The sequence below is a fragment of the Lycorma delicatula genome, chromosome 13, assembly GCF_047948215.1.
Source record: "Lycorma delicatula isolate Av1 chromosome 13, ASM4794821v1, whole genome shotgun sequence".
Classification (NCBI taxonomy): Eukaryota; Metazoa; Arthropoda; class Insecta; order Hemiptera; family Fulgoridae; genus Lycorma; species Lycorma delicatula.
Window position 1 is genome coordinate 18558539 of NC_134467.1, and position 27198 is coordinate 18585736.

The 27198-nt window shown below is 32.8% G+C and overlaps 1 protein-coding gene across 3 annotated transcripts in view; it reads left to right on the forward strand.

Annotated features, from left to right (window-relative positions):
- Duox (dual oxidase) overlaps positions 1–27198 on the forward strand; it is a 390283-nt gene that overhangs the window by 207165 nt on the left and 155920 nt on the right. For all 3 annotated transcript variants that reach the window (XM_075381172.1, XM_075381171.1, XM_075381170.1), the window contains one exon: positions 9763–9855. Coding sequence is in view for 1 of the 3 variants with exons in the window: in XM_075381170.1 (XP_075237285.1) it covers positions 9763–9855 (93 nt within the window). In the remaining 2 variants the exon portion in view is untranslated. The remainder of the gene's footprint in view (positions 1–9762; positions 9856–27198) is intronic.

A 27198-nucleotide genomic window follows, 5' to 3' on the forward strand; every position in this document is an offset into this window, starting at 1 on the left:
CGCGTATTGTACAACTTAAATAGTAAATTTTTTTTAAAAACTACTCATACATTAAATGTACTATAAAGTAGAAAATAAAAATATGTAAAAACATTTTTAAATTACCACTCTTAAATTAAACTCATTAAAAGGTAAAAAATTCCTTTCGGAACGCTGGAGGCGGAGGCACATTTCACCAGTGCTGTTTTTTTTTTGTCTTCAGTCATTTGACTGGTTTGATGCAGCTCTCCAAGATTCCCTATCTAGTGCTAGTCGTTTCATTTCAGTATACCCTCTACATCCTACATCCCTAACAATTTGTTTTACATATTTCAAACGTGGCCTGCCTTCTACCTGTCCTTCCAATATTAAAGCGACTATTCCAGGATGCCTTAATATGTGGCCTATAAGTCTGTCTCTTCTTTTAACTATATTTTTCTAAATGCTTGTTTCTTCATCTATTTGTCGCAATACCTCTTCGTTTGTCACTTTATCCACCCGTCTGATTTTTAACATTCTCCTATAGCACCGCATTTCAAAAGCTTCTAATCTTTTCTTCTCAGATACTCCGATCGTCCAAGTTTTACTTCCATATAAAGCGACGCTCCAAACATACACTTTCAAAAATCTTTTCCTGACATTTAGATTAATTTTTGATGTAAACAAATTATATTTCTTACTGAAGGCTCGTTTAGCTTGTGCTATTCGGCATTTTATATCGCTCCTGCTTCGTCCATCTTTAGTAATTCTACTTCCCAAATAACAAAATTCTTCTACCTCCATAATCTTTTCTCCTCCTATTTTCACATTCAGTGGTCCATCTTTGTTATTTCTACTACATTTCATTACTTTTGTTTTGTTCTTGTTTATTTTCATGCGATAGTTCTTGCGTAGGACTTCATCTATGCCGTTCATTGTTTCTTCTAAATCCTTTTTAATCTCGGCTAGAATTACTATATCATCAGCAAATCGTAGCATCTTTATCTTTTCACCTTGTAATGTTACTCCGAATCTAAATTGTTCTTTAACATCATTAACTGCTAGTTCCATATAAAGATTATTCGTACTTATTTTTGACTTTGATATAGGTAAAATTACTGCATAATAAAATATTATTTATAAGGTAATAGGTACATTTATTTTATGTTAATTTTACTTATAAATATGTTTTATTTATTTTAAATGTTCGACTCTTAGTAACTACTAATTCTAATATAAGAACATATGTCAGAATTTTAATTAGTTTGAAATAAATTTGCATATCGTCGGGTAGATAGATAGTTGGCTGTATTTTGTAGTTTATTTTTCACCTATTCATATATATATATATATATATATATATATATATATATATAAGGCAATGGTCTTATAACTGTCAAGTTTTATTTCTCAACTATTTTTTTTTTCCTTTGTATTCTTTTTTTAATCTCATTTAAATATAATTTATTGATGTCCCGTGTAAGTTGTACTGTATACATATATATATATATATATATATATATATATATATATATATATATGCGTGTATATATATATGTGCATATATGATTTGCTATTATATATTTATATATATAATTTATGAAATGGTCAATGAAATGTAATAAGTCATTTTTCCCCGTTTTAAATAATAGTTTAAACGTATATATATATATATATATATATATACTGTAAACAGACAGATTTAGTCCATTTGTAGATGTTTCATATTCTGTTGTTTATTCATTAATAATATATGTAGCCGTCCGTACATTATATATATATATATACACACACATAAAATTAGGGCGAAATAATTTACTATTATATTACGTAATTTACCATTAGTATATGAAATTAAGTGGAAAGGTTGATCAATATTTTTACTTTCTATTTATTGAAGTAGATTTTTTTATATTAACTAAATCAAGATTGCATCATATAATAGCAAATTTTCATTATTATATACAGGTCTTCAAAAAGGACTTCACAAATTTAAAAAGATATACAATTTTATTTATATAACTTACAGATTCGGTTGATGTCTCATTTCATAGAAAAATACATCAAGTTTATCACCCGACATTCACCTATGATTCGATATGGCTTCCACTTTTAATGCGATATACATCCCACCTTAGATTTCATTCCAAATGGCTTAATAATGTAAAAAAAATAAATAAATAAATTTATTCGATAATATCCATTTAATAATTTTTTTATGAATTTATTCGTTTACGATAACAGTTCCTTGTATTATTAATGTAATTTTGAAAAATCCAAACCTTATTCCATCGACATTTTTGATAAAGATTATAAACGAAAGGTTTTATTTACTCTAAAGGTGGACTATATTAGGTGTCTGAATTAAATCACTGAATGCGTGAAAGGCATACATTTATTACTGTAAACTAACTGAAATATATATATATATATACGAGGTGTGACAATAAAGTAATGAGACTGTTTTTCTTTGCAAGATGTGGCCACCCTGCAGCATGCGTAGGCGCACCATCTTTGACCTTGGTCTATAAGTTACTTCTAGTCCAAGCGGCACATTGATGATGCGACTGCTCAGTCGTGAGTTGTGCTGTAATAAGTGAACACGTGTTTGTGTTTCTCGTCGTAGAAATGAAACAGCAAAATATCGCGCAACGGTATGCCATTTCTTTTTGCGTTAAATCGGGTGAAAACGCGACGACAACTTATAGTAAGCTTCAAAAGGCTTTTGGACAGGAGGTTATGTCAAGAGCTCAAGTTTTTCGGCGGCATAAAATTTTTAGTGAAGGCAGAACGAATGTTGAAGATGAAGACCGCAGTGGACGACCATCAACCTCACGGACAGATGTCAACTTGACCAGAGTGCGTGAAATCGTACGATCTGATCGAAGATTATCCTTGAAAATGATCGCAGAAGAACTCAACATCGATCGAGAAACGGTTCGTCTAATTTTAACTGAAGATCTCGGTATGAGAAAGATTTGTGCAAAAATGGTCCCCAAAAATCTTACACAACAGCGAGAAACACGGAAAAATGTGGCAGCCGATCTGTTAGAGCAAACGGAAATCAATCCAGATTTGTTGAGCTGTGTTATCACTGGCGATGAAGGTTGGTTTTTTCAATACGATCCAGAGGCAAAACGCCAAAGTTCGCAACGGTGCTCAAAGGGATCACCCAGACCAAAAAAAGTTCGCATGTCAAAGACAAAAGTTAAATGCATGCTTGTGTGCTTCTTCGATTCCAAGGGAATCGTTCATAAAGAGCGGGTGCCTCCTGGACAAACAGTTAACCGATATTTCTACAAAAAAATTTTAGAAAGACTTCGTAAACGAGTTCTTCGTGTCCGTACCAACATTGCTGATAATTGGATTCTGCATCATGATAATGCGTCATCCCATACCGCTCTGTCAGTACAGTAATTTTTAACCTCAAAACAAATTTCAGTACTACCACAACCACCTAATTCACCAGATATCGCTCCGTGCGACTTTTTTCTATTTCCAAGAGTCCGTTTTCAAACAACACAAGATGTCCAAAAAGCTGTGACGAGGGACACAAACATGTGTTCACTTATTATTGCACAACTCGCTTGGACTAGAAGTAGCTTATAGACTAGGGTCAAAGATGGTGTGCCTACGCAAGCTGCAGGGTTGCCACATCTTGCAAAGAAAAATCAGTCTCATTACTTTATTGTCGCACCTCGTATATACTAATTTTCTTGTTTTAAAAAGACCTTTAAAATGATATATCAAACAAAATCATTTACAATATTTGAGTTATAACCCCCCCTTGAGCCATTCTCCCAAGAAAGGGTTGAAATTCAATTTCTCATCAAAAGGTAAAATAGTTGACCGATACATTATCCTGAAAGTCCTGAGTATTCTATCTGGAACGGTTTTAAAATTGTTTAGGGGTTTACATACTTTTTATTTTCTGAGTCAAATCTAAAGAAAATCGGTTGGGTCAAACCTAAGTTACATGGCTAAAAGCAATAGGATACAGATATTCGTATAATTTTTTGGTCTATATGAACTAGTTGCATCCTACAACTTTAAAAAATGCAAAAAAAATAATCGATTATTAATGCGATTGCCTTTTCCTTTTAGCTATTCCATCTATATCCGGCGAGAAAGTAAAAAACATTTCCCTTTACAAATGTTGACTTAAAAGGTATTAATTACCACTTGTTTCCAACTAATTTTATTACAAAATTAAAATTATTATTTAAACTATTTAATATATAAATCACGGAGTTCGTTAGAACTTCGTCGATAATAGGTGACGAAGTTAACGAAATTCGTTTACAGTTCTAAACATGACCTAACGTAACAGTGAAATGAAAATGACAAAAAAAATAAGCGTGAAAATATTCGATTTCACGTTTATATAAATAAATAATAAAACAAAAAAATAAGACCGAAGACACTACCTTGAGACACTCTACGTTCTACATTTTGAATGAAATTCAGACTTTCAATCGATTTTATTTCAGTAATCACTTGACGGTTTCCCTCTCTTTAAGTTTGTATAATACATTCTTGAGGGCATTCTTTTCTTTTCTTTTTCCTGTTTAGCCTCCGGTAACTACCGTTTAGATAATACTTCAGAGGATGATATGTATGAATGTAAATTAAGTGTAGTCTTGTACAGTCTCAGGTCGGTACATTCCTGAAATGTGTGGTTAATTGAAACCCGACCACCAAAGAACACCGGTATCTACGATCTAGTATTCAAATCCGTATAAATGTAATGCCTTACTAGGATTTTAACCGTACAATTCTCGACTTCGAAATCAGCTGATTTGCGAAGACGCGTTCACCACTAGACCAACCCGGTGGGGTAAGAATTCTGTCATAGGGATCAATAATTTTACATTTACATGAGAAGCACAATGCTTCTGTTTTATGCATCAATAGTTTAAAATACAATTTTCAATTCTTTTTAAAATTATTATCTTCAGATATATATATATATATATATATATGAATATAATTGTGGTGTCATCTGCGAAAAAATTAACAATGAATGGTTCAAGATTTTAAGACAGGTCATTAATAACCCACCGGGTTGGTCTAGTCTTCCCAAAATCTAGTCGGGTTGGTCTTTCTTCCCAAATCAGCTAATTTGGAAGTCGAGAGTTCCAGCGTTCAAGTCCTAGTAAAGACAGTTATTTTTACACGGATTTGAGTACTAGATCTTGGATACCGGTGTTCTTTGGTGGTTGGGTTTCAATTAAACATACATCTTAAGAATGGTCGAACTGAGAATGTACAAGACAACACTTCTTTTATACTCATACATATCATCCTCTGAAAAATTATCTAAACGGTAGTTACCGGAGGGTAAACAGGAAAAGAGAGAGAGAGAGAGAGAGAGCGATTGAGAGAGAGGCCTCCCCACTTACCGGCTATATACCGGCATGGCAGGTCGGACTACCGGCTAGCGCTTTTGAGAGTTCTTTATTAATATTGCCCTTTTGGAGACCACGAAAGACCCAGTGCGCCGCGACGCGGCGCCGGGTCCCTTTGGTATTCAGTGTGCTGTTACCCGTGGAGTCCTTGGTGGCTCATCAGTGCCAACACACCGCAGCATGCTAGACCTCACCAGCAAGGCTGTCCACCCAGTCCTATTCTAGCCAACACCTTGTCTTCTCTCATGGGAGTATTTCTGTAGTACGTCTCGTCTAACAAAACTAGCAATATTATTCCAGTTTAACTCGCTTCTTAGCATGTATTCTATGTTTTCTCTGGAGTTATACCTGCGAGTGCCTTACTATGTCTAAGTGTGTCCCACCTATTGCACTGAAAAAAGGTGTGCTCAGCATCATCTATCTCGTTGTAAATTGGCTCTTCTCTCTTGCCTATTTTGTGCAGGTAGTTATTGAAGGAACCACGTCCTGTAAAAAAACTGCGATAGGTGATGATCAACCTCACCAAATCTTCTCGACAACCATGGCTATACATATCACCTCTGAAGTATTATCTGAACGGTAATTACCGTAGGAAAAAAAAAGACAGGTCATTAATAAAAAATAAAAAAATAAAAACCAGGGACCGAGTACACTTCCCTGAAGCACTCCGCGTTGTAAATGTTGTAAACGTGATGATCTATATTTTACAAATGTATTCTTTAATAAAAGATAAAATTTCAATCGATTGTTTTAGAAATATAATTTTAAAATATATAGGGGTTTAAAAATTAAAGTATTCTAGAACAATGATCTAGAACATTTGTTTGTCTTCATAAAGAAAGAATCTAGCACAAATTATTTAGTAACAAGATATGTATATTACTAAAGGAAACATTATTGATATTTATCGATTAATCAGTCGATAAGGAAATCATATATGCTCTAAGAATGAGGAAGAAGTTGAGTTGTGATATATATATACATACATAATTTATATTGTGGCTTACGATAATTGTGTGAAATTGATTGACAGGTGTCTTAGAAATAAAAAAAATCTCATTGCCAAAAAGAAAGCGGCAAATAAACCTTGCTGTGTGGTGTTATTGTTGTAATATCAAGGTCATATTATCTAGTGTCAATGAACAGTTTTATTATTAATATTTTATATAATAATTTTTTTTTTATGTAGGTTCATTTATTCAACCGAATCGTTATCATAAAATTATTTTTAATTAATGATTAATTAAAATATTAATTTATATGATTTATTATTAATGGTAAGTTATTTGATTCCTGTTTAATATGTATGCATATTTTTTAATGCATTTATTCATTTACTTATTGTGAATATATGAGGCTAATATATATATACATAAACACGCACACTATTTGAATAATGTGACAAGTTCAAACCGCAAATAAATTTTAATATAAATTTACAATTCTCCTAACATAAAAACAAATTTTTTTTGCTTGATAGGTGATTTTATGATAAAGATGATGTGATTATTTCCCTTTAAAAAGCATCATTTTTATATTATCCTACAACATAAACACTCATTTTAATTGAAATTATTAAACTATTACCTGGTTAAAAAAAATAATGTAAGTTCATTCTTAAGGTTCTGGGTTCGAGTCCTAGTAAGGTCTTTTTTTTTACTTTCCCGTCCAGATAGCGTTATAATAGAGCTATAGCTGTAGAAGGGAAAGTGTTGTAATCAGACCGATTTTGGGATCTGCGGTTTTCACCTTCTTTCTTTTTCCTGTTTAGCCTCCGGTAACTACCGTTTAGATAATACTTCAGAGGATGATATGTATGAGTGTGAATGAAGTGTAGTCTTGTACATTCTCAGTTCGACCATGCCTGAGATGTGTGGTTAATTGAAACCCAACCACTAAAGAACACCGGTATCCACGATCTAGTATTAAAGTCCGTGTAAAAATATCTGGCTTTACTAGGACTTGAACGCTGGAACTCTCGACTTCCAAATCAGCTGATTTGGGAAGACACGTTCACCACTAGACCAACCCGGTGGGTGCGGTTTTCACCTGGATCTTTTATCAATATTTATGTTGATTACTAAAATATTAAGCCTTTTATTTTGAACAAAATGTCATTTTATTTTTTTAAATCGGTTAATAGTACAATCAATTTTTATTTTTATTTGAAAATCCATACCTACCGATTGATGTTTTTTCCATATGTTAGGGGTGATGAGGGAAGTTTAACTCCAGATTTTTAACATCCCCCTCCCATAGATTTTTGAAAAGAGTTTTTCTCTGAATCTATGCATTTTAGAGAAAGGTTTTTCAAACAAAAAATGTAGAACACATTCTCCTCTACAATTAATGTGTTTGATGTTATGCCGTATAATTTGAAATTAAAATACTAGGTGGCGCTGAAGTTGTAAAAAACTCGTTTTTTCGGGTTTTTCATCGGAAAAAATTGTTTTTCGTCTGTATTGCATTTGGAAAAGTTGTTAATCTCAAAAAAAAACAGATAACTTTTATTTAAACAATTTTCTTTTACGCCTTACCGTTTTGGAGCTGTAGCTTGTGAAAGTGTGAAAATGTTGTGAATTGGGCACGTGTTCAAAATCGGTCTACTCGTTTACAACGTTTTTTACAACTTCAGCGCCACCTAGTATTTTAATTTCAAATTATACGGCATAACTTCAAAGACATTAATTGTAAAGGAGAATGTCCTGTACATTTTTTGTTTGTAAAACTTTTCTCTAAAATGCATGGATCGGAGAAAAACTCTTTTCAAAAATCTATTGGAGGGGGATGTTAAAAAAATCTATAGTTAAGCTTCCCTCATCATCCCTAACGCATGGACAAAAGATCAATCGGTAGCTAAGGATTTTCAAATACAGTCTATTTTGATGACAAATTGCCTGTACTACAAACAGTCGAGTTACGGGAGAAAATCGATGTAATTTTGTGATATAATTATTAGGTCTATTATTGTGAAAAAATTATTACTTAATTTGATACTAATTTACAATACATAAAAACAATTAATATTTAATCGAATTGAACGTAAAGTGGAGAACATGAAAACAGACACAAAATTACAACATCAATTTTGTGCCATAACTCGGCTATTTGTTAACCGATTTTAAACAATAAAATGTCATTTTGTTGAAAATAAAAGGCTCAATATTTTAATAAATATCATAAATTTTGATAAAACTAATATTTATGGAGATATAACGGGTTGAAAAAGAAATATGGCCCCCATTTTGTAATTTGCGAAAGTATTTAAGTCCTGATTTATTGCTAATTTTAAAACTTTATTTACAAATACGCTTACCAAATATTAATGCGACTCCTCTATCCGAACTTGAGATATAAATTTTTATATAAAAATAACAAAATGGCGGATAGGAGGAGAACGAAGGAGAAATTGCAATTTTTCCTAAGGGTATTTTTTGTTTAGTTTTACAAATAGAATCCGAAAAAGTATAGCCAGCCCACCATTTTAGAAACACTCTCTCTCACTCTCTCTCTCTCTCTCTCTCATGTGTGTGTGTGTGTGTGTGTGTGTGTGTGTGTGTTAGCAGGCTCGGCAATGCTTCGCTATTACTAGATCTGAGTATATATGTATAGATTAAATGAACACAATTGAAAGTTTGATAAAACATTAACAAAATGAACATTACGCAACTTCACTAAATTTAATTTTTCACTTTCCTTTTTACCATTTTTCCCTTTTACTCATTTCTCCTTTTCCCATTTTTATTTTTAGCATATTATCTTCCATTTCTCATTTCCCATATTTTCCGCTTTTCTTCCCTTTACCGTTTGTTTCCCCATTTTTCTTTCTCTTAATTCCCTTTCCTCCTTTCTCTGTTACCCCTTTAACTTTTTCTTTTTTATCCTTTCCCCTTTCTAATTTTTTACGCGTTTTTTTTCTTTTCCCCGTTACTCCTTTTTTCTTTTTTATATTTTTCTCTTCTTCCCTTTTTACCTTTTCCGATTTTTTCCTTTTCCCCTTTTTCCCCGCGCGTAAGTAGGTCCAGTAGTTTTTTAATCTATAGCGGACACACATATCGAAACATTGAAATGGAATCGCACGCACACACACACACACACACACACACACACACACACACGCACGCACAGAGAGAGAGAGAGATAGACAGGCAGACATACAGAGAGAGAGAATGAGGGAGTGACAGACACACACAGAGAGAGAAAGAGAGAGAGAGAGAGATAGACAGGCAGACACAGAGAGAGAGATAGTGAGAGAGAGAGAGAGAGAGAGAGAGAGAGAGAGAGAGAGAGAGAGAAAAGGGAGTATATTAATAATTGAGGTAGGTTTTACATTAATTTCTTTTTCAAGAATACGTCTCAACGATTAATATTAAACTGTCCTGTTTTTTTGTTGCAGTTGTGTGTAATGATATTCAGTACAGTTATACTGAAAAGCAGAGATTCGATGGAACATTTAATAATCTTGCACACCCAACCTGGGGCGCCGTCGGTAAGTTAAAATTATTATTAATCTAAAGTTATTATTTTTAAAAACAAATATTTTATTTACTAGTGTATTACTAGTATACGTTTATTTTATTTTAAATTACAGGTTCATCCTGTTTGTCCTATACAATAATTTGTGCAGTTTAGTCTATATAATTTTGGATCACTATTTGTTTAATTATTGTGGTCTTTTGTAGTTTAATTTTTATTGTTTGAACGGTATTTATAGTGATATCTTAATTTTATTTTTATTATTATAATTTTTTTTTTAATAGGAGTTTTCATGTACAGTCTTGTGTCTGTATGATCAGTTAATATACTTATTATTTATTTATTTAAAAATTATAAAGTAAATTTTATATTTTACGAATTGATTGTACCCGATAAATTATGAAATTATTTATTTATAATGCGCTGTTACAAAAAATAAAATATGAGTTATGTTAAATGAGATGTTTGTTTGTTTTTACAGTACATAAATTTTATTTTCTTATGATAGACAACGTTTTCTTAATAAAAATAAACAAATAATCATTTAGATTTTTCTTTAATTGTTAATAAATTAAATTAAAATGATTTAAAAAATTAAAAAAAATTGACGGATGGATCTTAAAGAGTGAATCGATTGGTCAACTACTGGTTACTATAGCAACCAGTATCTTTTTAAATCAAATCGTATTGGTTAATGGAGTTATCGTTTCCATAGTAACAACTTTCCCCACCAGTTAGTTCTCGTTTGATAGTTCTACTAATCTAAGAATTCTGTTTATATTATAATAAGTGAGTTTAAACATTACAATTACGAAATATATATGCTTAGTAATCGACAAATCAATTAATTAGAAATCGTTTCCTTGGTTATATTAAAATTAAAAAAAAAAAATTGTATATAGATATTATTATTATTATTATTATTATTATGCTTTTACGGCCAACATGGGACCACTTGAGTCAATTTTAGTTTGATCTTTTCTGAGAAAAGCGTGTTATTTTACTCTTCTGAGCTGCCCAGTATTTCTTCATCCGTTGAGATCTTGCTTTCTTTTCTTCATCTGTAAACACCCTCTTGCTTGTATTTTGTCGTTTGTCTGTCTTTTGTTTAAATCTAATGCTTTTGTCTTTTAGCTTTGTAATTTTTCCAGTTTTATTCTGTAGGTCAGTCAGGGAAATTCCCAATTCATTCATATCTTCTCTAATTTCTTTGATCCATCCCACTTCTAGTTTTTGGAACCAGAGCTTTTCAATGATATTTCTTGACAGTCTTGTTTCCGGTGTCCTTATGAGATGACCAAAGAAGGAGATTCTTTTTTCCGCATAGTATCAGTAACAACAGGCTATATTTCTCGATACACCACCTCGTTTGGCACAATCCACCATCGGCCTTCTTTTTGGTGTTTTTTATTGATACACGTTCTGACAATTCTCCTCTTTATTTTCAGAATTATTTTGAAAAGGGTCTCGCTTCCGTAGGTGACTTCTGGCTGAACTACAGTTTTATAACGTTTAAGTTTTGTTTTAGTCGAAAGGCATTTTTTGTTATATGTTGACCGAGTTAATTTTTGGGATTTAATCATTTTTATTTGTCCTGTTTTGCCATGTCGCTTTTTCATTTAAATGTATAAGTTATTATTTTCCCTAGATATTTAAATCGTTTTACTATTTTAATTTTCTGATTTTTTACCGTAATGCGCTCTATTACCAGAGGATCTACGGCCATTAGTTCAGTTTTTTCGAAGGAGATATGAAGTCCTATCTTTTGTGTTAGGTTTTGAAAGCTCATGATTTGCGATTTGGCTTCTAGAATATTATTTGCTAAAAGAGCGAGGTCATCTGCAAATCCCTGGCAATTTAGTGTGATGGAGTTTTTCTTGGTACCCATTTTTATATTTTTGGGATTTATTTCATACCATTTTCTCATGACAGATTCGAGGGCACAGTTAAAAAGGACTTGTGAGAGACCGTCTCTTTGCCTCAATCCAGTTTTTATGGAGGAAACCCACCGGGTTGGTCTAGTTGTTAACGCGTCTTCCCAAATCAGCTGATTTGGAAGTCGAGAGTTCCAGCGTTCAAGTCTTAGTAAAGCCAGTTATTTTTACACGGACTTGAATACTAGATCGTGGATACCGGTGTTCTTTGGTGGTTGGGTTTCAATTATCCACACATCTCAGGAATGGTCGAACTGAGAATGTACAAGACTACACTTCATTTACACTCATACATATCATCCTCATTCATCCTCTGAAGAATTATCTAAACGGTAGTTACCGGAGGCTAAACAGGAAAAAAAGAAAGAAAAAGAAAGAAAAAAGAAAAAGTTTTTATGTAGAAGGATCGAGAGAGTTCACCTCTGAATTTCACTCTGGACTGGGTATTGGTTAAAGTTAATTTTATTATGTTTACGAGTTTAGGGTGAAGGCCCAGGTTTCTCAGAATATTCAGCATGGATAGTCGGTGTATACAATCATAGGCCCTTTTAAAGTCGACGAAGGTGATTATCAGTTGTTTTTTCGTCTTTTGTATAAGTCCATCATAAGTTTTAGGGATATTATTTGCTCCGGGCAACTTCTCCATGGCCTAAATCCTCCTTGGGACTCCCCAAGTTCCAGTTCAAGTTGTTCTTTGCATCGGTTGTATATGATTCTCGACAGGATTTTGTATGTGCAATCCAGGAGAGATATGCCTCCGTAGTTTTCCGGATTAGTTTTATCTCCTTTTTTAGGTAACGGATGAATGAGGGCTGTGGTCCAGTGTTCTGGAAGTTTTTCTTCGTTCCATATTTTCACGAGGTATAGATTAAGGGAAGTTTTGACTGAATAAACTGATAAGTGTCTCCAGATTTCTGCGAAAAGCTGGTCTTCTCCGCTTTCTTTGTATTTTGTTATTTCATTTAAGGGTGCGAGAACTTCTTGAATTATTGGAGGGTTGATATTTACCGGTGAAGTTTTAACTGAAGTTTCAGTGTCAATCTCAAAAAGCTCTTGGGGTTTGTCACAGTTGAGGAGTCGACCCCTTACATATATATATTTTAAGTGTTTCACAAAGAATGTAAAAATTGGTGAATTTTTCGGACCAAATTTAGGGATAAATTTGGTAATTTTATTTGAAATCCGATCTAAAAAATTATAAAAGAAGTATTTTTAGTAGATCTTGAAATATGATTACCCCAAGATTTCCCGAAATATTTACGTGGAATATTTCCGGTTTTATTTATTTATTTTTAGCCGCCGTCAAGCCCGTTCTGACGGCAGTTCGGGGTTCACACCCACTAAAAAACCTCCTCCTTTTTCCCATAGGAACTGGACATGGCTGCGAGGCATGAATACGGTTCCTATGTGACAGGTGCGGGATACACATACTGTCAACTTCTGAGCAGTCAGATCTGACGTTCACCGGGAGTCATCGGCAGGCGATGACTCGGGTGTGCCCCCGCTGTCCACTCCCGGAGACTGACTGTCACCCATTACCCGTCCGCCAGCTTATACTTAATGGTGTCCGTGATCATGCACTCTATCACAGCCCGGCTCCTCCTGGACTTGAGCATGCACCTCATAACGTTATCAGGATCTAGATTTCCCAGAGTCTGATAACAATCTGCCCGCGACTGCGGGCAGAATATTTTGTAGGTTAAAAGGATCGAGTTCATCTTTTCAAAGTATTCCGAAGTTTTTTTGACTTTTGTTTATAAGTTTTACATGTTTTATCCCCGTTTAAAAAACTTATTTTACGTCAAACATAAAAAGGTGTGTTTTACGTCCAAAAGATTTCATCTTTTACCACAGATCTCTCGAAAACTACTAAAAACGCAGTTCAGGGATCTATTTTTTTTTTTTTAACTTTACAGAAGATACGTACGTAAAATTTTATTTCATTGATTACTTCTTTTTAAATCTCTCCTTTAAGTTTCTATTGTTTTGTGTTTATAATACATTTTTTGTTTTCTGGGTGTTTCTTTTAAATTTTTAATTGTAAATTTTTTTTTATATAGTTTTTAAAAAACTTCCATCGAGTTCGGGTGATGATAACCCTAAAGCGTTTTTCGACCTGAAAAACAAAAAAAATGTTGTTGGACAGATTTGGCGATCAAAGCGCTCTCTCTCGCTTTCCGCCATCTTCTGATCGCTACTGAAAAAATAATTAAACCGGTTTCGTATTCCTTCCACCGACTAAACTAAAAAAGGGAACAAATAATGAACGTTCCATATATACGAGGAGTAAAAAAAAAAACTATCTTTCGCTAGGGTCGGCACTGCAGGATCGACAGTTCTCTCTTTTCCTCGCAGCCTCATGTGCAGCTTCCTATATGCGCATGAGCATAATAGTCAAACACCACGTCTCTGGTACTGTGAAGCGCACAGTTCCGTATAAAGATTTTTGTATCGTTTACATAAACCGGGTGATGGCTACTGATATTAAGTATAAGGATTATATATTGTGCAAGTATAAAGAAAAAAACGATTCATTATATTAAATGTTATCGATACTATCAAGAGTAGATAGGGAGTGCTGCAGTTCCACAGTGCCTATGCAAGCCGCCACCACTGAAATATAGAAATACTGGAATGGGCACTGCCTATGTCCATCGCGAACGGAAAACGAACGTGAGACAGATAGATTTAGAGGTATAGTTTTCCTTGTCGCACAGTGCAGCGCATGCGCATTGTACCTAACGTACCGTCCCATCAGAAAGTGATTCCATAAAACTTAATTGTAGTTAATATTAAGCGATAAAATCTCATAATTCTATTTAATTAATAGAAAAATTTCAATGCTTATGAATATTAAATAAATGTTGAGTTAATGATTGTATCATATAAATGTTTTTATAAAAACTTTCTACAATAACTTGAATTATGAAAGATAACTTGCGATTTGTGATGAGAGAGAACGTTACAAATTTTCTGAACGGACTGTAGACAAAGAGAGGTATACCTCTAAATCAGCTATCTTTGTTGGCAAGGATTTCTAACGCTAGTCCCCATTCCAGTATTTCTATATTTCAGTGGCCGCCACTAGGGATTTATTTACTTTTTTTAATTTTCAGGTTAGATTTCATATAAATTCGTTAAATTTACCTCTTCTTAATTTTTGTCCAAAAATTACAAAAACTGCCTTAATTTTACAGAAGGAGCAGAAATCTTTTGCCAGCTGAAACTCTTTAACGAAGCTTTTTCGTTAAAGAGTATTTTTATAAGAAATTTATTCTCACTAGAACGTGTCCTGAAAGTTTTTTTACGTACTTCATGAATCTCTGTGTACAAATATATGTACGAATGTCCCGGTATCTGTTGGCCTAACTTAAAGGACTAATTGAGAACATCAAAATAAACGAAAATTTTATACGAACAAATATCTTATGTCGCTTAATTTTCCGTATGCCCACCTTATTGTGTTTTAAAATAATAATGTAGATATATTTTAAGAACGAACTGAGAAAATATTTTAAATTAATTTTTTATCAACATTCAAATAAGATTAGGTGTAAATTGATTCATTTATTTTGATATTAAAGATAATGAATCTTCAAGATAATTATACGCATTTGAAGTTTAACTATAACCTAAATATAATTTAACATTTCATTTTATATAAAAAAAAAGTATTATAATTTTTTGATATATTTTTATATTTTTAAAGTTCACTGGTTGTCGGTTATTAATATAATTTTTTAATATATATGTATATTTTTTATTTCTTCTACCATTTTTATTTTAAATGTTAATTTATTAATGGATTTTCTTTTAATTTTACATTATTATTAACTGATTTCATCAGATTAGAACCGTCAAAAAACCGGTTTAATATATGATATTAAATAATTGTTTATTTCTATATATTAAAAAATGATACGTAACATTTTTTAGTTAATTAAAAATTACATCTTTAAAGAAAAAGTAGATAGACAGCGGGAAAAAGTTATAAATTACCCTTCAGGGTATACTAAGTGAACTGAAGATATTTTCTCCTGTCTTTCACACAACCAAAATGTCGATTGGATTAGGCGGGACGGGCGAGCGGGGTTTTTTGTACTATCTAATCAGATGACATCATCCGATTACTAAGACCTGACATATTTGTATATAAAATGCAAACACAACTGACTAGTACACAGCAGTTATCCCACCGGGTGGTTCTAGTAGTTTAATCATCGCAAATCAACTGTTTTCGCAACTTAAAACAGAACACATCTTACCGAGTGTTAAGTATAACCGGCACATTATTTTCGTGTGCAGACGATAAGAAGAACATCGTATAAATGCAGGACTGATGCATACCTGACCGGAGTAGCTCTCGGAGTGGCTCTTGGCTATGTTCGGAAACCGGTTTAATTTTGCTATATTTGTAAGAACAGTCCTCAGAATAAAAGAAGATGATGCAAGACGACTGGGATACTGAGGGTTTTAGTTTATAGCCGCCCCGTTCGTGAGGGCTCATATGCCCTGGTGTGTGGATTCCCGTAATGGAACGGGGACTCCTGGGGTCCGTTAGGTGTGAATGAATGAAAAGACCGAGACCCGGCCGGCGGTGTGGGTTCCCGGATACGCTTTGGCGGCTTCGGCTTCTGCGCTGTCGGTTTGAGGCTGGCAAAAGGAAAGACCGAAACCCGGTCTCCGGCGGGGGGCCTGGTTTCTTCCGTCGGAGATTAGAGGCAGGCAATTAAAAGATCCGGAAAAACTCGTCTCAGAGTCGAGTATACTTAATTGGATGTCCGGCTCGGGGATATAGGGGGAAAAAAAAGTAAGACCGAAAGGTCTGAACTAAACAAAGGAATTGAACTACCTACTAGAAGGTAAAATTGAGTTCAACACGCAACACGAAACGATGTAAAATTGAAACAAAACAAAGGACAAGAACATAATTTATAAAACAAAAACAAAATACAAGATAAATCCATAGAGAGCTCTATATCTCCTCAGGAATCCTCTCCTTTGCTAAGTAAATTATAAAACTCTCCACTATCGCTAATTCCTCCTGGCTCCTCCAGGGGAGATCCAACATCGACCCGATAAGATCAGTCTGACAAATGTTGCATTAACTCGTACTTCCGAGTACACATAAAGAACATGGTTGGTGTCACGCAATTATCCACACTGAGAACACATCCCAAAATATGCTAGACCGAATTTGTGCAGTCTGTCCCCAAAAGCACCATGACCGAAAAGAAATCCCGTCACATATTTATTAGGATGTACCCAAGAGGCGTCCCGTAAACCAACAAAATCTGGAAAGAGATCATTCGTATAACACACACTCTCTATCTCAGCTGCAAACGTAACACCCGATTTTCTGACTATTTTGGAAAGAAATCGATATCAAAGGGATGTAAGTCGAATTATAAATTAAAACCAGTCATTTGACTGGTTTGATGAAGCTCTCCAAGATTCCCTATCTAGTGCTAGTCTTCTGATTTCAGTATACTTCCTACATCCTACATCCCTAACAATTTGTTTTACATATTCCAAACGTTGCCTGCCTGCACAATCTTTTACTTCTACCTGTCCTTCCAGTATTAAAGCGACTATTCCAGGATGCTTTAATATGTGGCCTATAAGTCTGTCTCCTCTTTTAACTATATTTTTCCAAATGCTTCTTTCTTCATCTATTTGCCGCAACACCTCTTCGTTTGTCACTTTATCCACCCATCTGATTTTTAACATTCTCCTATAGCACCACATTTCAAAAGTTTCTAATATTTTCTTCTCAGGTACTCCGATCATCCAAGTTTAACTTCCATATAAAGCTGCAAACATATACTTTCAACATTTTTTCCTGACATCTAAATTAATTTTTGATGTAAACAAATTATATTTCTGACTGAAGGCTCGTTTCGCTTGTGCTATTCGGCATTTTATATCGCTCCTGCTTCGTCCATCTTTAGTAATTTTACTTACCAAATAACAAAATTCTTCTACCTCCATAATCTGTTCTCCTCCTATTTTCACATTCATTGATCCATCTTTGTTATTTCTACTACATTTCATTACTTTTGTTTTGTTCTTGTTTATTTTCTTGCGGTGGTTCTTGCGTAGGACTTCATCTATGCCGTTCATTGTTTCTCCTAAATCCTTTTTACTCTCTGCTAGAATTACTATATCATCAGCAAATCGTAGCATCTTTATCTTTTCACCTTGTACTGTTACTCCGAATCTAAATTGTTCTTTAACATCATTAACTGCTATTTCCATGTAAAGATTAAATAGTAACGGAGATAGGGAACATCCTTGTCGGACTCCCTTTCTTATTACGACTTCTTTCTTATGTTTTTCAATTATTACTGTTGCTGTTTGGTTCCTGTACATGTTAGCAATTGTTCTTCTATCTCTGTATTTGAACCCTAATTTTTTTAAAATGCTTTTTTTTTTAAATGAAACCAAAGTGAATTTCCGGTGATAAATTTGATGAGGTTTTTTGTGAAATTATATCTCAACCGAATCTGTAAGTTATTTAAATAAAGTTTTATATCCTTTTAAAGTTGTGAAGTCTTTTTTTAATCGTCCGATACTTTATTTTATTCGAAGTTTAGAATAACGATACATTTTGAGAGCAACAGCTCACACATAATTACAAAAAAAGTTTTTTTCCAATTATTGAAGTTCTATTTGCACATAGCATGGGCAAACCAGCGACTGGGGATGCTAATGCATTATTATTATTATTATTCTTGTGTATAGATCAGAAAATAATATTTATTCATTTATTATAACTTTTAATGTGGTCGGTACGTTTGGAGATTTGGCGATGTTTAATAGTAACCTACTTGTTTATGCGAGAAGAATAAAAAATCGTTTATCCATGTAAATTTTTTTAATATTGTGTGTGTGTGTGTGTGTACGTGTACGTGCGCGCTCGTGTATTTAATTTTGCACTATTGTTTTAGTAAAAACTACATTAACTTATAATGATTATTTTTTACTCTTACAATAAACATTGCATATATTCTGTACAGACACAAATTTTATGTATTGTTTATAACTAGATTTTTTTTTTATATATTAATTATTATTGTGATGCTGTAGTTATGCAAGAATTCCATTGTGTATTTTAACATACATTATTATTGCAATACGTGTAATAAATAATTAAACAGTCATTGTATGATAAATTTTATTATTTATTAATAATAAACTTTGAAAAGAAAACACACCTATGAAAAAAAATCTTTTTATTTATACCTTTTTTTAGGTATCATATATATATATATATCACTTATGGGCACGATAACTGCCCTAATTTTATGTGAATCACTTTCAAATGGATACATAAAATATAACGTCCCAAAATCTCGGTAGAGTTCGTTAATGGGCAAAATCGGACCATGGGGATGGAAATGAGGAGGAAAAAACAAACTATTACTATAGCGTTCTTATTAAGTAAAATATCGAATTCGTTTAAAGTTTCTACTAATCTCTGGATAAGGGCCTTAACTTATCTAAGTAGTTTTCTGATATTACCAACTATTGGCTAACAGAGTGGAAAAAATCTGGTTTCGAAGACAAAAAAGGAATTTTATCACTCTTAAAAGGCACAGTATCGAATCGTCGTTTTAAAGTGGTTGTTAGTTCTCTAAACATTACCCAAAACTTTGAAACAATTTTTGATAAGATCAATTTTTGGGGTTTCGAAGACAAAAAGATCATACCTCCCTTAAGAAATGACCAAAATGTTGCTGAATTGTAAGAAGATGGGGCTTGTATGCTAAACAAATATTGAGTAAATTTGAAGTTTTTCTTAATTTTAAGATGGAAATTTTTTTTATCCCCTACTTAGCACCGGTGAAATCTACCTCCACCTTCCGGCGTGCCGAAACGGATTTTTTTTTTAATTTTTATATCTATTAGTAACAGTATAGTACTACTCTTTGTTGTACTACAAGACCTGTTAGGTCTTTTAGCACAGTTAATGTTTGTATACACAAAATGTATCACGAAATCTCCCGGGACTTTCGTACCCTATTCTACTGGTATAAATAATGAAAAAAATAATATAATGCTAAAATGCTTCGTTTGCTAGTGAAAGATTTTACCTCGGATTTCAGCTACCCCGGTGAAATGAGGTCGTACTGATATTATCAGGACGTTAAAAAGTAGAATTATTGATTTAAAACCACCGGGTTGGTCTAGTGGTGAACGCATCTTCCCAAATCAGCTGATTTGGAAGTCAAGAGTTCCAGCGTTCAAGTCCTAGAAAAGCCAGTTATTTTTAAACGGATGTGATGAATACTAAATCGTGGATGGATAACCGGTGTTCTTTGGTGGTTGGGTTTTAATTAACCACACATCTCAGTAATAGTCGAACTAAGACTGTACAAGACTACACTTCATTTACACTCATACATCGTATCCTCTGAAGTATTATATGAACGGTAATTACCGGAGGCTAAACAGGCAAAAGAAATGAAATATGTGTCTGCATGATTAAAGCACAACAATTTTTGTTTGTATTAACCAATTTTAATAAAATTTTAAACAGAATCTCGTGTGTACTGGATAATTTGTTGGTAAAATTATAGGATCAATACTCTCCAGCCTTTTTTTTTAGAGGGGGGGGGGTGAATTTTATCAAAATTTAATCTCATTTTATATTAAGTTCAATATATGGGTGCATACTTATTTTACCATTTTCAAAAGGTTTGGCCAAAAACGTTTCGCTCCAGAATTCCTCCTTCCCGAAAAATAGAAAAAGAAAAATTTTTTTCTTTATTTATTGCATATTTTATAACCGAATTTTTTTAATGTCTTTCTAGTCATAGTAGTAGTGCAAGCAACCCCCAAAAAAATACTTTAGGGGCAATATCGGTGGTGGGGGAGCCTAACAGAATCTAAAAATATTAATTGTTTTAATTTTTATCAAGTTGGTATTGATTTTATACGGATTTGAATACTACATTATGGATACCGGTATTCTTAGGTGGTGGGGCTTCAATTATCACACATCTCAGGAATGGTCGATCTGAGACTGTACAAGATTACACTTCATTTACAATCATTCATATCATGCTCTGAAGTAATACTTTACGGTAATTCCGGAGGCTAAACAGAAAAAGAGAGGTAAATTTTTATTGGTTCTTTCTTTTTTCCTGTTTTTTAGCCTACGGGAATTACCGTTCAGAGGATGAATAAGGATGATGTGTATGAGTGTAAGTGAAGTGTAGTCTTCTAAAGTATCAGTTTGGCCATTCCTAAGATGTGTGTGATTAATTGAAACCCAACCACTAAAGAACACAGGTATCCACGATCTAGTATTCAAATCCGTGTAAAAATAGCTGGCTTTACTAGGACTTGAACGCTGGAACTCTAGACTTCCAAATCGGCTGTTTTCGGAAGACGCGTTCTCATCTACACCAACCCGGTGGTTCAACATTTTATTGGTTGCACATTTTTTAGTTTTTTTCATTTAACAAAGTAAACGTTGAAAATCAAAAAAAAAATCTTTGAAGAGGATTTTGAAGGCGGGAAGCAGGAAAAAATACTAATTTTTGGAATTAATTTTTTATTTTTATTTAGATATATAATGATTTTTTTTGTCTTCAGTCATTTGATTGGTTTGACGTAGCTCTCCAAGATTCCCTATCTAGTGCTAGTCATTTCATTTCAGTATACTTCCTACAACTTACATCCCTAACGATTTGTTTTACATATTCCAAACGTTGCCTGTCTGCACAATTTTTTCCTTCTATCTGTTTTTCAATATTAAAACGACTATTCCAGGATGCCTTAATATGTGGCCTATAAGTCTGTCTCTTCTTTTAACTATATTTTTCCAAATGATTCTTTCTTCATCAATTTGCCGCATCACCTCTTCATTTGTCACTTTATCCTTCCATCAGATTTTTTATATATTCCTGTAGCACCGCATTTCAAAAGTTTCTAATCTTTTCTTCTGAGGTACTCCGATCGTCTAAGTTTCACTTCCATATAAAGCGACGCTCCAAACATATACTTTCAATAATCTTTTCCTGATATTTAAATTAATTTTTGATGTAAACAAATTATATTTCTGACTGAAGGCTCGTTTCGTCTGTGCTATTCGGCATTTTATATCGCTCCTGCTTCTTCCATCTTTAGTAATTTTACTTACCAAATAACAAAATTCTTCTACCTCCATAATCTTTTCTCCTCCTATTTTCACATTCAGCGGTCCATCTTTGTTATTTCTACTACATTTCATTACTTTTGTTTTTTTCTTGTTTATTTGTATGCGGTAGTTCTTGCGTAGGACTTCATCTATGCCGTTCATTGTTTCTTCTAAATCCTTTTTACTCTCGGCTAGAATTACTATATCATCAGCAAATCGTAGCATCTTTTATCTTTTCACCTTGTACTGTTACTCCGAATCTAAATTGTTCTTTAACATCATTAGCTGCTAGTTCCACGTAAAGATTAAAAGTAACGGAGATAGGGAACATCCTTGTCGGACTCCCTTTCTTATTACGACTTCTTTCTTATGTTCTTCAATTATTACTGTTGCTGTTTGGTTCCTGTACATGTTAGCAATTGTTCTTCTATCTCTGTATTTGAATGCCTTTTCTAGGTCTATAAACGCCAAGTATGTTGGTTTATTTTTCTTTAATCTTCCTTTTGCTATTAATCTGAGCGCTAAAATTGCTTCCCTTGTCCCTATACTTTTCCTGAAACCAAATTGCTCTTCTCCTAACACTTCTTCCACTTTTCTCTCAATTCTTCTGTACAGAATTCTAGTTAAGATTTTTGATGCGTGTCTAGTTAAGTTAATTTTTCTGAATTCTTCATATTTATCTGCTCCTGCTTTGTTTGGTATCACATAATGATAAATTTACAATAAAACTTGATCATAAATTTCCTTCAACCCCCAAAAAACGAAACGTTTTTCATGTATTATTATTTTTCCATATACGTATAAGCTTAAGTAATCAATGGTAGGAAAATATTACAACTTTAATGTCAGCTTATTTCACTACGTCTTAATTTTTTTTTTTTTAACAAATTTTATTAATAAATTTTAATATTATATTGATTGATTAATAAAACATTTATTACAGGATAAGAATTAGAGTAACCAGTTTTTATTCATTTTTAGAAAAAAAAGAAAAAAAAAGGAGATAATTAAGCTTTAAACTGATCGGTGAAGATATAAAGATTATTACTACTTTTACTACGGTGGGTGGGGTGGGTGGTAAATAATGGAGCAGAATTAATTTTAAAACTGGTTTTATACATACAAAAGCGCGCACGCACACACATACACAGAAGTATACAATGTATAATTTGTGTTTTTTTCTTTGTCAAACACATTTAAATGGAATTTTAAGAAAGATTACCTAAGTATATGTATTAATACACTTATACGAGAGAAAGGCAGTGCAATTTATAATCATATTATAAATATATGTGTATGTGTGTGTGTGTGTGTGTGTGTGTGTGTGTGTGTGTGTGTGTGTGTTTCTATTCTGTTTAATATTTAGTTCAATGGAATTAATAAATTCAACGAATTTACATAAATCTTAAATTAAATACGTAAAAAACCTTTTGAAATAAAAAGTGCCGAATTAAAGTAAATTATAAAAATAAAAAAAATATATATATACATTTCTAAAAAAAAAGCAAACACAAAATAGATATTTATTACCTGTCAACAGATAATGCCAACTAATTATGTCTGATTAAATGATATACATAACTGTTTTTGTTTCTTATTTAAGAATTAAAATACCAACGAATTATTTATGTAATGTTCATACAAAGAATTTAAGTTACTAGGTTGGGCGGTATTTCAAAGACTTAGGCGTTATTGCGTCAAATATATCTTTTATACTCCTTTACCGTACTGTATTAATACATCGCTACTGGGGTTTACCTTTTGATTTTTTTCCCCCGATAACAAACCAACATAGTTGTTCTTGTTTCTGTTTACAAACAAATCAGAAATACAAGCTCATGTCTTTTATTTTTGTTTATTTATCATCTTCTCTTTTAATCTTCATGGTTTTTGTTTTTTTTTTCTTCAGCTTTAATCTTTCGCCACTTTTTTTGACACCCTTATCGATCATCACAGTTCCCCTTCTGTTTTATTTTTACTATTCTTTCTTCACGTTCTACTTCTATATTATCCTTGCTTTTTTCCATTGCTTATTCTTTAAATTTTATTATTTTTTTATTTCTTTTATCGCTTACCACGATTATATAATCTACTTCTACTTTCATAAAAACATTTACGAGCTTTTAAAAAAAAATTCAATTAATGAAAAAATAAATTTGTATTTATTTTTTTACTTAAAATACAAGGTTTTCAGTACAAGGTGAAAAGATAAAGATGTTACGATTTGCTGATGATATAGTAATTCTAGCTTAGAGTAAAAAGATTTAGAAGAAACAATGAACGGCATGGATGAAGTTCTACGCTAGAACTACCGCATGAAAATAAACAAGAACAAAACAAAAGTAATGAAATGTAGTAGAAATAACAAAGATGGACCACTGAATGTGAAAATACGAGTTAAAAAGATTATGGAGGTAGAAGAATTTTGTTATTTGGGTGGTAGAATTACTAAAGATGGACGAAGCAGGAGCGATATAAAATGCCGAATAACAAAGGCGAAACGAGCCTTCAGTCTGAAATATAATTTGTTTACATCAAAAATTAATTTAAACATCAGGAAAAGATTTTTGAAAGTATATGTTTGGATTGTCGTTTTATATGGAAGTGAAACTTGGACGATCGGGGTATCCGAGAAGAAAAGATTAGAAGCTTTTGAAATATGGTGCTATAGGAGAATGTTAAAAATCAGATGGGTGGATAAAGTGACAAATGAAGAGGTGATGCGGCAAATAGATGAAGAAAGAAGCATTTGGAAAAATATAGTTAAAAGAAGAGACAGACTTATAGGCCACATATTAAGGCATCCTGGAATAGTCGCTTTAATATTGGAGGGACAGTTAGAAGGAAAAAATTGTGTAGGCAGGCCACGTTTGGAATATGTAAAACAAATTGTTAGGGGTGTAAGATGTAGGGGGGTATCCGAAATTAAACGACTAGCACTAGATAGGGATACATGGAGAGATGCATCAAACCAGTCAAATGACTGAAGATAAAAAAAGGGTTTTCTTATGCAAAATGCAGTATTTCCTAAAAAGGATGTATTATATACAAATATATATACTAGAAGAACCAGCAATGCTTCGCTATTGCTAGATTTCAGTATATATATATATTATTAAATTAACACAATTAAAACTTCGACAAAACCTTCTTTTTTTGTTTAACCTCCGGAAACACCGTTAGGTATTGCTTCAAAGGATGTGGTGAATGATTTGTAGCGTCTATGGAAAATGCCATGCCTGACCGGTATTTGAACCCGGGACCTCCAGATGAAAGGCCGGAAATCTTTCTCTACATAATAAACATAATTCTTGATATAGTAAATTTACATATAAAATTGTTTATTAGTCATTTATTTTCTGTAGTTATTTCAGATCTTTTATAAAGCAGTTATAAAAAACTTCAAATATATCGGCAATGAAATAATGTTTTTGTATACTTACATTACACTGTATGTGCGCGCGCGCGTGTGTGTATGTATTTCTCTTTCTATCTATACGCTTGTAATTTATTTATGTCTAATTTCAGTATCTGGATGTATACATCTATCAATAGAATATTGAATAGTTTTTTTAGATTATCCGATGATAATTTCTTGTAGTTATGAAACTATATGTTATTCGGGTAATTATAATTTTACGTCAAAATAATCACGATAAGCTTTGCAATAAATTCAGTTTTATTTCTTGTTCGAAAGTAATTAAATGTTGAGCAGCTTTTTATATTATTATTATTATTGTTGTTGTTTAAAAGATATACTTTAAAGTTTTTTCTTTATTTATATTTATATAATAAGTATTTTAATTTATTATATTCATTAGTACTTAAATTTATGGATTATAAATTTAATAGTTCTTTTTATAGCTAATCCTAATAAGATAAAATTCATTTTAAATTTAATTAGCTTTTTTTAAGTCCATAAAACTTAACTTTGTTATAAACTAACGACCAAGTAAAATTAAAAATATATTTTAATAACTTTACTCATTTTCCAATTTATTTCGTACTAAAAATTTATAAATTTTCAAAAGAAAATTACATTTTATACAGAGTGATTTTAAAGTGTGGAAACTGCTTCGTATATCAAAACCGAGGAATACTAGGACGTAGAAACAATTGACACAAAAAGGGAACTTTTGAAATGCGTAGTTGGTAGCCATGTACAGTTGGCAGCACTGCTTTATCTAAAGATAATCTTGCCACTAAGTCATCATCTCTTTTTTTCTGTTTAGCCTCCAGAACCACTGTAAGTTATTACTTCAGAGGATGATATGTACGAATGTAAATAAAGTATAGTCTTGTACAGTCTTAGTTCGACTATACCTGATACGGGTGATCACCAAAGAACACCGGTATCCACGATCTAGTATTCAAATCCGTATAAAAGTAACTGCCTTTAGTAGGATTTGATCATTGGAGCTCTAGACTTCGAAAAAAGGTGATTTGTGAAGACGCGTTCACTACTAGATCAACTCGGTGGGTTGATCTATTCTATCTACACAACTATAACAGGATCAGATTCTTTCAGTAATTCTCCTTAGGGCTAAATATCTAAGGAAGCTATCAACTGCGTTCCATTTCCTTTGGATTTTCCGATTAATTGGCAGATCAAAACCAGAATTGATCTTCGCGACCTATCTAGCTACTTTGGTACGTTCAACTTCATACCTGGGGCAGATATATAAGATGTCGCGCACGTCATCAGTGGTTCTACACTCTGGACACAAGCCGAGAAAACTATCTCGAAAAGCACTATGTCCACAAAGTACAGTATAATATGCCGGGTTAAGTTACAACCAGTTACAACTATTATTTTTAAGATGGATACCGACTATTTTGTAACTCGCATTTTTCAGATCACTTAACGTTTCGGGTCCTGTGTCGACCAAACTGCTACTCTGAAGAAATTATAATACTAATTTTTATAAATTTAACAGGTTTTCACGAACATGGTTTAATGAACACAGCGGTCTTGGGTCCGACTGGCCAGGAGGCTCTGATTTAATCCATATAAATAAAAATGTTCGATTGTTCAAAAATCTTAATATCCGAAAATTCTTCACCGATTGCTTTGAAATTTTGACACAACGTTGAATTTGAATACGCCCGTGTTTTTATATACCTAAGATATTACTCCTGTGACAGGTAAAAACAGCGCTATCTGTTGAACGTAAAAGCAACACACGCTATACTAAATATTTTACGATTCCATTTCAGGGTTTCCGATATGTGTCCGCTATAGACTAAAAAACTACTGACTGATTTACGTGCGGGG